General features: G+C 39.1%; 1 protein-coding gene across 1 annotated transcript in view; it reads right to left on the bottom strand.

Moving 5' to 3' along the window:
• Positions 1–4,541: 4,541 nt before the first annotated feature.
• LOC119415905 (excitatory amino acid transporter 3-like) overlaps positions 4,542–10,498 on the bottom strand; it is an 8,957-nt gene continuing 3,000 nt past the window's right edge. The window contains exons 2-13 of the mRNA XM_037683077.1: positions 10,296–10,436; positions 9,917–10,009; positions 7,592–7,700; positions 7,426–7,468; positions 7,283–7,345; positions 7,032–7,213; positions 6,714–6,824; positions 6,501–6,623; positions 6,189–6,380; positions 5,805–5,939; positions 5,602–5,715; positions 4,542–4,632 (exon numbers count right to left, since the gene is read on the bottom strand). Of these exons, the coding sequence (XP_037539005.1) occupies positions 4,542–4,632; positions 5,602–5,715; positions 5,805–5,939; positions 6,189–6,380; positions 6,501–6,623; positions 6,714–6,824; positions 7,032–7,213; positions 7,283–7,345; positions 7,426–7,468; positions 7,592–7,700; positions 9,917–10,009; positions 10,296–10,436 (1,397 nt within the window). The remainder of the gene's footprint in view (positions 4,633–5,601; positions 5,716–5,804; positions 5,940–6,188; positions 6,381–6,500; positions 6,624–6,713; positions 6,825–7,031; positions 7,214–7,282; positions 7,346–7,425; positions 7,469–7,591; positions 7,701–9,916; positions 10,010–10,295; positions 10,437–10,498) is intronic.

Here is a 10,498-nt window from a genome sequence, read left to right as displayed (position 1 = left end):
AACAGAAACATTCATGTATAAAATAATAATTTAACAGAAACATTCATCTATAAAATAATTGAACAATAATTGAACATTATTTATCTGAGGAGCAGCTTTGAGTTTAACTCCATCACTGAACTCTCATCTTGAGCGAGCATGAAGGCGACAGTGGAAAGAAAAACTCCCTCATGAGGAAGAAACCTTTAGCAGAACCAGGATCAGGACAAGAGGACCATCTGCTTCGACCAGCTGAGTTTGGTAGGAATAGATACACAATGGCAGGTCAAGAATCACATGTCAAGATAGAAATAGTATCAAATGAAAACTATTTAATTTAAACAATTCATTTAAGGAAATGAGGTCAATTTGTCCTCTAGTAGTCTGAACCTATAGCAGCATAATTCAGTCATCCACCCAACCACACCTGCACCTGATTTCGATTACTTCCACTGCGCTACTTAAACCCATGACAGATGTTCATCCAACCCTGGAACATTATATTGCCTCTGGTAAATAAAATGACAGACAAAAATTATTCATTGAGAAACGTTGACTTATCTTGTGATTTTTTTCCCCGTGTTTTCAAGTCCTGCTCCTCCGTGTCTCCTCGACCACCTCCTTGCTCCTCGTGACCTTGCCTGGACATCATCCTGTTCTCCACAAACCAACAAGACTCAGCCTGGGCCAAACAATGATCACCTCAAACCTTTAGTCTGGATCACATCTCCATCTCCTCTGCATCGCACCTCTCCCCCTCTCCAACGCGACCTACAAACAAACAGTAAGAACAATTTCGACAAACATACTCGCCAACCAAGATCTCTGGAAACAACTAAAGTCTCCTTGTTCCTCCCACAGCCAGAAAATCTCTCAAGCACTGTAAATAAAATCACTTATCTTTGTATAATGAGTCTGTGCCTCTTCAGTCTGCCAACTTGGGGTCATTAAATATAGAGCCTTTCTATCTTATCAAGATACTCAAAGTGCTTTACACGACAATCTGTGCCTTCATTTATTAATTCATACAGCACTCTACTAGATCTGTACAAAGAATAATCAGAGCTTTATCACAATGGGACGCACATTGGAGGCAATGAGGGGTTCAGTGTCTTGCCCAGGGACACTTCGGCATGTGACTGCTGGTTGTAGGAGTTGTGGTTTTGTCCTTGGTGTTGTGTTCACGTCTGTGTTCACCTGATCCTCTGTTTATGTCTCTATAAGGTTGTTTAGACCCATGTTGTGTCGTGCATCTTCTGTCTCTGGCATCTGTGATTACTCACAGGTGCCTTCAATTTGTCTGATTGGAGTTTCCTGTATATAAGTCTGTGTCTCTGGGTTAGTCTTTGTCCTGGAATTGTTAATCTGTTCACTGGTGATGACCTGTCTGTACTGTGAGTACCTCCTGTTCATTATATGTTTTGTTTTGCTGCCTTGTCAGCTTGTTTGTTTTGTTAATAAATTCTTTAGTTTTTATATTTCTGAGTCCTCGCCTGCTTGCCTGCACCAATTGGGTTCACCAGCACAAGCCATTGTGACACTGGTGGACTCAAACCCCCAGCTCTCCCATTGGAGGACGACTGCTCTAACCACTCAGTCACAGCCGCCCATATTAAACCAACAAACATGTTAGCAACAACCCAGCTCATCAAAGCGCTGTACATCAGTAAAAAGTGAAAATATCAGAATCAAAGAAGTTACATTTCAAACCCAGAATAAAATATACAAAATTTAATAAAAGCTATCAAAAAATGAAAAGAACAATAAAAGCCAACATGTGAGTTAAAAGCCAAAGAGGATGTCATCATGGTCTCGCCCCCTGGCCTGCAGAGCAGTTTCTGTTGAGCATAGTGCTCAGTGTGTAAAACTATTTGGACAAATTTCTGTCTGTTTCACTTTACATTACACATACATATGTGGACTGGTTGCACATAAAATAATTGTATGTATGCCATGTCTAACTATAAATTAAGGATTCAATTATTTTTTATTGTCATAACAGCTCACATTTGCATTTGGTTTATGGTATGAAATTTGGACTCGGGTTCCAAAGAGGAGGCTGAGAGATGCCCCCGGGCTGTGCTGCCTTTGCACATCAGGCTGACTCACTTCCTATTTTTAATCCTCTCTTAAAACACTTAAAAAAATAAAAATAATTAAAAAAAAACAATTGAAAAAAACCCAACTGGAAGACAAAGCAGTGAATCTAAACCAGAAGTGATGCGCTCTTGTTTTCTGGTACCAGTTAAAAGGCGAGCAGCAGCATTCTGAGCTGAAGTCGAGTCAGTAACAACTTGTCTCGTTCTGTGACCTGAGATGACTTGTGTTGGGACTTGGTGCGATATAAATAAACTCAACTGAACTGAACAGTCTAAAGTCTCCCTCTGCTGGACCAAAGAAACAATGGGAACATTCTTCTCCCATTCATAAACGTGATTTTTGGAGCAGAATTTAAGTATCGGTGAATAATTTGAACTTTTGACCCACCATGTGGTGTCGAAGAAGTTTGGCCTTTTAAAAAAACAGCAAGCTCTGAACAGTCTTGGTCCTTCGATCTACACTGGAGCTCCTTGTTTCTTCCCATGTGAGTTGTGTCCACCTGTTGGTCTAACATCTCATTGAATGGTTGAACAAATAGAACTTTGTGAGTCGCTGAGTAATGTTGCAAACATTCAGCAATAGTCTCCATGGACCTGCATCACAGTTCTTTCATTTCAACATCTGTTTAAGGCAGAACGTAATCTGAGCCTAACACTTCTAAAGATTACGCAGACAGAGAAAACATCTCTTCTTTTGTTTTCACCAAACGGCTGAAAATTCCCAGTAGATTTACCACTCATCAACTTTTAGAAAGCCGAGGACCACAAAACCAAAATGCTGTTCTGAATCATTCTGAGACTAAAGGAAGTTTTGGTAATAGTTTATGTGCGACTCCTTTTCACTGATTTGATCTAAGACCAACCAAGAGTGTCACAATCTCTAACCAGCACTTATTGACCAAACTGAGAGGAAAATATAATTTATTGCATTAAGATCAAACATATTACATGGATTCAAAATATAATTAGTTCTATTATTAAAATGTGGATTTTACTAACAAAACTGTATAATATTTACAAACTGAAGTAATACAATATGAAATGCATGTTTTTCACGCAGCACAATTTGGACTCATGTTTCTTGGAGGTGATGACAAAAGTCAGACAACTTTGTGTTGAGCAGATAAAATGTGGCACAACAGACTACAACGAGAAAACCTTTAAAATTAGAAAGAGTCTTTTCAGCTTGCCTAAATATAAAGATGACAAAGCTCTTAATAATAAAGCACTTTACGCTGTCGCACAAGTTTAGGTGTTCAAAAACAAAACAAAGGAACCTGAAATCAAATAAAATGAACAAAACACGGAAAGATGACATGTTCAGGACCACAAGTTGTCTTTGTGCATTGTTCTTATTAACAAGAGTTTGCATTAAAGTTCCAGTAACACTTTACAACAAGGTACACACAATTTGATTAACCGTGGAACGCCTCAGGGTCGAACAGGTTGGTAACCAGTACGTACTGGGGAACACACAGCCAAGCCTTAATAGAGGACTACTGGTTAGTTACCTGGGAAACGAAGAGGAACTAGTCAAGAACTAATGGGTGATAAAACCGATAATCACTAGGATAAAGGTTTTTGACAATTCTGAGCTGTGACCTCACTGGTGCAGGGTTTATTCAGAACCCGCATGGAGAATTTCTCCTGTTTCTGTGGTAACAGACCAGTAGTCCCCCAGTTAGGCTTGGCTGTGTGCTCCCCAGTCAGTACTGGTTAACTACCCATTAGTTCTTGATTAGTTCCTCATTTACAAGGTAACTAACCAGTAGTCCCCTAATAAGGTTTGGCTGTGTGTTCCCCAGTAGGTACTGGTTAACTACTCATTAGTTCCTGATTAGTTCCTGAGGCGTTCCCTAGTAGTTCATCAAATTTTGTGTACCTTGTTGTAAAGTGTTACCAAAGTTCCAACTGTTCCATGAACCCACAGTGAAGTTGTTTCCTTCCAGTTAAGAGTCCGTCAACAGACCAGTGTTTGAATAATTAACGACGCGTCACTTGTGAATAGTTTCAGAGTTTATTAACACGCTCAGGAAAACGGAACAATTATTGTCATCGTTAACACAAACTAACAAGTTGTGACGTAGAACTTGACTCAACGCTCACGGATGACGTCTTTAAGTGAACTGGATGATTTTACTGGTCACTCTGGTTTCAGGATCGTCCAGTCTGCTGGTGGAAATGAACTAAATATCTGAGAGTGAGATTCTTGTTTGAAACAAAGACAAAATGTTTATTTACTTTAAATGTTTGACTCTTAGTTTAACTGTCACTATTTTAATAATCTTATCATAACCCACACACACACACACACACACACACACACACACACACACACACACACACACACACACACACACACACACACACTTGAGACAAAGGAGACCAAGGAGAGAAAAGCCAAACTATTTCAGGCGTGTCAAAGTGCAGAACCTGAAGAGGAACAGTTTTATTGAGCGGAGCTTAAACCGTTCTGGGAGTAAAATCCCAGTTTGTGTCAGAGTTCTCCTCCTCCCTGGATGGACCTGCAGCATCACTTGGTGAAGCCTCGCTACTGGACAACATAAAGAAAGAAAATAAATGTGCATAAACAGTAATACGACTTTAAAAAATACATTTATGTATGATATATGCATAAGACCTTTGACAAACAAAAAAATGTGCTGCTGTAAATCTGCTCGTCTAAATTAACGAGTTAAATCGATCGACTACATTTCAAACCGTTTTCAGATGTTTCACAACAAACGAGCCGTTTCGTGGAGAAAGTTAACAAGTTATATAAAAACAGAACGAAACCTCCAGCAATAAAACAAAGACAGAGCAGCAACGACCGAAGAGAAACACTCGGTTTGGTCCTGTTTTTGGCACCTGTTATTATTCACCTCGGAAGTGAGTCTGCATTTCTATCTCCGTTAATGCGCCCGAACCGCAGCGTCTACCCCCACAAGTTATATCCAAACGACCGGCCCGGCTCCGAGATGTGTGCCATTACTTTTATTGGCAATTGGCGTTACCATGGCGACGTATTTTGCCAACGAAAATGACAAATTTCCCACAGGAAATGAATAGGAGGAAACTTTTCAAAGAAACCGAGTAACGTCGGGAGCCATTTTGGTTCAACATGCATGGAAGGCACCTATTATAAAAATAATTAACATAAATTATTAATGATTCATTTTAATAATTACATATAATAACGTTAATAATTATTAATATTAATAATTGATGTTTAATATTACTTATTAATATCAGAATTATTATCAAATATATCAATAGTTTATAATAATTAATAAGTCAATGATATATTAATAATTAATTATTATTAATAATATTTATTTTTAATAATAATTGAAGAATAAATAGGCAGTCCCCGTCAAAGTTTCTCCAGGAACTTTCTAGTCTTTCATCTAATATTCAGGTTAAAACCGACAGATTCTGCTTTACTCCATTAAACTGATTTAATTTTTTTAATCAAATTTGTCCTTAGCGCAAAACAAGAAAGAATTAAAGTGAAAAATGTCACCTGTCTGCGGCGGGTTCTTCTCCCGTACGTTCCAGTTCTTCTTTGGACAAGTTGTGAACGAGCGCCGCACCGAAGCACTCCCCCATGACGCTGACCGCAGCATTCAGGTGATCCCTGAGGAGACACACAAACCACATGATCCGTGCCGAGTCCGTTACTGCCGGGTGGCGTCATTATTGCCAAAGCCACGGTGCTGAACTCACAGCAGCCATCGTACAGCCAGCAGGACGGAAGCCGCTCTCGCAGGGATCCTGCTGACGATCAGAATGAAGAGCGTGGTGGCCATTTCTGGATCTGGGGTTCCTGCCTCTCCTACAGTGGCCACCGCCACCGTCACGCTGCACCGAAACAGAACACAAACAAACGGCTCTAAAACACACAAGTGATTATAAAGCAAAGGGAGAGGCAGCAGAAAAAGTTTGGAAACCACTGCTCTTAAGTAAGGATGTATGTTGAATCGTACGATTTTAGTGGAATTTATCTGCACTTTTTACAAAGAAATGCGTTTCAGGCTCATCTCCTGTCGTTACACAACATACTGAGTGGACTTTGATGAAATGGGACAGGGACTTAAATAAGACGCTTACCCAGTAGTAAATAACTCGCTCCAGTTCAAAGTGATGCCGGTAAGTTGGGCGACGTATACAACCGCAGCCATCTCATGAAGAGCCGCCCCGTTCATGATGGCGTGGTTCGCAACAGCCAGCACGTACTGCGTGACTCTTGTGTCCAGCCTGAGAACCTGTTCGCAGCGCTCGTAAGTCTGGGAGGCTGCAGAGCTACGAGACACGACAGAAGGAACATTTCTGTATCGTGCACTTAAGTGTTTGCTACAAGTCAGCGCAAAGATCCTCCGTGGTTTCATCCTGACACAAACAATAAGAGTTCGACGGTTTTACTTGCGTGAGACGAGCAGCGCGTTCAGCAACGCAGGAGAAATCCCTTTAATGACAGGAACGGGGTTTTGTCCCGTAAACAGCAGGTGGATGAACGGTAACACTATAAATCCATGGAGGGCGAGTCTAACGAGGAGCATGTCATCAAGAGCTAACTCAATTACTGACGAGAAGCTTTCAGGGAACAAATATTTGCTGTACCAGCCAGTAACATACCCGCAAAACACCACTACGAGGAACTTCACCAGACTGAGAGCGGTCGCCCAGTTTGTCGAAACCTCGTAAACATAGTTCATCATCATGAACGCCACTCCGATGGGAAAATAGCTGCGAGGACACAAGATGAATAAAAAAACAAAAGTTCAATTAATGGAATTAGCAGTTAACAAGAAAACTTTCAGACAAAACAATATGAGAGGGGATAAACACAAATGTGTATTTGTGAAGAGCCATTGTTTAATAAACTGCATGAAATGTGATGCGTCTGAAATGATTTGTTTACATCTTGTTTTTACACGTTTTATCTGCACCTACTGCATTATCATTTTCATCACAAGTTTAGCAATCAAGTTGACAGCGTGAAGAATTCTCAGGAAAGCCGGCCCCCTGTGTTGAGGCTTCCTGAGGGCCATCCCATAAAGCGTGGACACCACAACCAGTCCCAGAACGTTGATCCCGTCGATGGTCTCGCCCACCAGCTGCACACGAGCGCCTCCCTGAAACACAGCAGACGTACGGCAGCAGCTCGCCAATGATCCCAAACACAAGAGAACGTTTTCCAGTACCTCTTCCAGGGTCGTGTTAAAAGGACGAGATTCAACTTTCACCAGGACCTTCCGGGTCTTGTACTAAAATTTAACAAAGTACTTTAAAGCCAGTCGCGTTCAGTTGTCTGGGCCTCTTTTAATGAATAAGGAATCAAACGTACGTATTGGAAGCAGGCCTGAATCATGTTTTGTGGTACCATGTTCCTACGAAGCACCAAAAGTAAAACACTTTAAACCATGCGTCACTTACAAACCTGAATCTAGGACAGTTTGATCAAAACCAGTGTTATCTTTATTTTATCTGCACATCGTTCTCTTTGATCTCACCTTATCAGATCCATGAAGGCATCGATTGAGCTCAAGTCGTCGTCGTCCTCTTCACTCGTCCGACTTGTGCCAGTGACCCCCGGTTTGATGAGTTGTACAAAGAGAACTCCTGTACGACACACAATCCACATCTAAACTGTACGATGACGCCCCGTAAGAACTACTGGCAACGTGAAACAAGAAAAGTTTTTTTTTTTTAAGTAATTAACCATTTGTTCAAGTGTGTAAAGTTTTCTGGATCAATCTTGGCATAAAATTATGGGGTGCCGTTTGTAAAGTTACACAGTCAAAAATTAACGGCAATATTTTCGTTTATTTAGCATTTCGTAAGAAAAAAGTTTGTTTTTTTCAAAGTCATATTTTCACCATGTTTTTCATCCATTTATAAATGTCACAGTTTCAAATTAAATATTTAATGTATAAGCTAAATATTTAGTTTACAAACTAAATACTTAACTTACATGTTAAATATTTAGTTGGTAAACTAAATATTTAGGTGTAAAATAAACATTTAATTTCCAAACTAAATATTGTCCAAGCAAAATTTTAATTTCCAAACTAAACATTTAAGTTCTAAGCTAAACATTTTATTCCTAAACTAAATATTTAATTTGCTAACTAAATATTTAGTTTGACCTAAATATTTATTTTCAAAACTAAACATTTCATTTTCAACATAAATATTTAATTTGCTAACTAAATATTTAGCTCGGACGGACCTAAACATTTAACTAGCAAGCTATGCTAAAGTATATTTAATTTGCAATCTAAATATTTAGCTAGTAAGCAAAATATTTAGCTAGCAAGTTAAATATTTAGGTTTGGGCTAAATATTTAGTTAGCAAATTAAATATTTGTTTTAGAAAATAAATTTTAGCTTGGAAAATAAATATTTAGGTTCGAGCCAAATATTTAGATAGCAAATTAAATATTTATTTTGGAAATTAAATGTTTGGTTTGGAAAATAAATATTTAGGTTTGAAGCTAAATATTTAGTTAGCAAATTAAATATTTATTTTGGAAATTAAACGTTTCGCTTGAAAAATAAATATTTAGGTTCAAGCTAAATATTTAGATAGCAAATTAAATATTTGTTTTAGAAAATAAATTTTAGCTTGGAAAATAAATATTTAGGTTTGAGCCAAATATTTAGATAGCAAATTAAATATTTAGTTTAGGACTTAAATGTTTAGCTTAGAAATTAAATTTTTAGTTTGGAACTATGACATTTATAATGAATGACATGGTGAAAATATAACTTTGAAAAAAAAAAAACTTTATTTTCTTATGAAAGGCTAAATAAAGTAAAATATTGCTGTTAATTTTTGACTGTGTAACTTTACAAACAGCACCCCATAAAATTGTCATTTGAAAGTGAAGTTTTCGAAAATGTGCAACTTTTAGCAGGCAGCGTTAAAGATGTGCACTTGATAACGCAGACGCTACTTATGGTTGTCTCAAGACAAGATTCCAAAACTTTCCTCTGTAACATAAGAAAATTAAAAAGAGTGGGTCAGTAGTTTGTATTTCTGTTAAATGGTACACCGACCTCACTGCCACTGGTTTGCCTCCAGGCTCAGCCTCTCCGTGCAGGGGTACTGACATTATATATTAGCTCGTGTGAAACAGCTAGCCTGCTTGTTTGCACACATGCTCATGACATGATCATGCACACATGATAAATGACATCATTTTAGGCCCAGGCCTACCATATCAATGATAATAGGATTAGAATAGTCCAGATCTGCTCATCTTCACATTAACTCCAGTAGAATAAATCATCAACGTTGGGACAGCTGCCAAGGTGGGGGTACAAAAAGTCTTGTGGCAGACAGATTCTTTTTGTACCCAGATATCAAGGAAATGTGGTGACCAAAGAGTAAGAATTGACCTGGAGCCAAAAGAGCTAAAAACTTTCTTACTGTTACAACAAAAAGTTCTGTAGACAAAGTGCAAGGTCGATATTTAGGTGTGTGCACCACAGAGAGTCTCTGTCAGCAGCACGGTGAGAAACAAGCAGACATTGTTCTGTTTAACGGGCACCTCGGCCAACTCCAAGTCTCACAGCGACTATAAAACTCCTCAGCCACAGTCGTTCAAAGGGAAACTCAAAACTCATCGTTACAAAGTAGGAAATCGTGACGATCCCAGTCCAAGCACAGATCAACGTTTTGGACTTGAACGTTAGTTACTGGAGCACAAACCAGCGTGAAAAGATCTTCAGAGTCGGGTCAAGTAAAAGCTTTGTCCTCACCGCAGGCTCCGCACATCAAACACATCCAAAGGAGTTTTACTTGACGAAACCCAGCAAAATCTTTCTCTTACCACTTAGTAAAGCCAGAATTGTGGTGATGACAAAGTACGTGAGTGCACGGACGGTGATTTTTCTGGAGGGGCTGACGGGTGCATTGGCAACTCCTGTTGAATAAAAACACAAAGATAAGCTGATGTCTGCATAGTAAGCTTTAAAGAGGATTCTAATGATTTTTAAGACAAACCCTCGTGACCACAACAGGGAGGCTAAAGTAATACAGCAAAGACAAATTACAGAAGGTGCTGAAGAGCAAAGTTACACACTGTAAATATCCTCAAACATTATTTGCTGTATTTCAGTGTCAGCTCTGTAAATAATGACCAAAAACTATGTGAAAGCCCTTCAGACTCTGGAGTACCATGGACAGTTTGGAAACCCTCTGTAACTTACCCGCGATGACATTTGTCACCAGCAGAGGAACGGAAACCAGCTGCAGGAAGTTGTAAAGAAGTTCTTCTGGGAAGCGAATGTAGTGTTTGTCTCTTGCTGACAGAGTGACGCAGCTCTTCAAAACCAAGCCGACAGTTACACCTTCAAGGGTGAGATGTTCTGTTAGATCAACTGCAAGGAATCGTGCAAGAAAGGGCAACGTA

The sequence above is a fragment of the Nematolebias whitei genome, chromosome 10 (genome assembly GCF_014905685.2).
Source record: "Nematolebias whitei isolate Nwh7 chromosome 10, NemWhi1, whole genome shotgun sequence".
NCBI lineage: Eukaryota > Metazoa > Chordata > Actinopteri > Cyprinodontiformes > Rivulidae > Nematolebias > Nematolebias whitei.
Note: the sequence above shows the minus strand (reverse complement) of the source record. Positions and strands in the feature narration are given on the sequence as shown.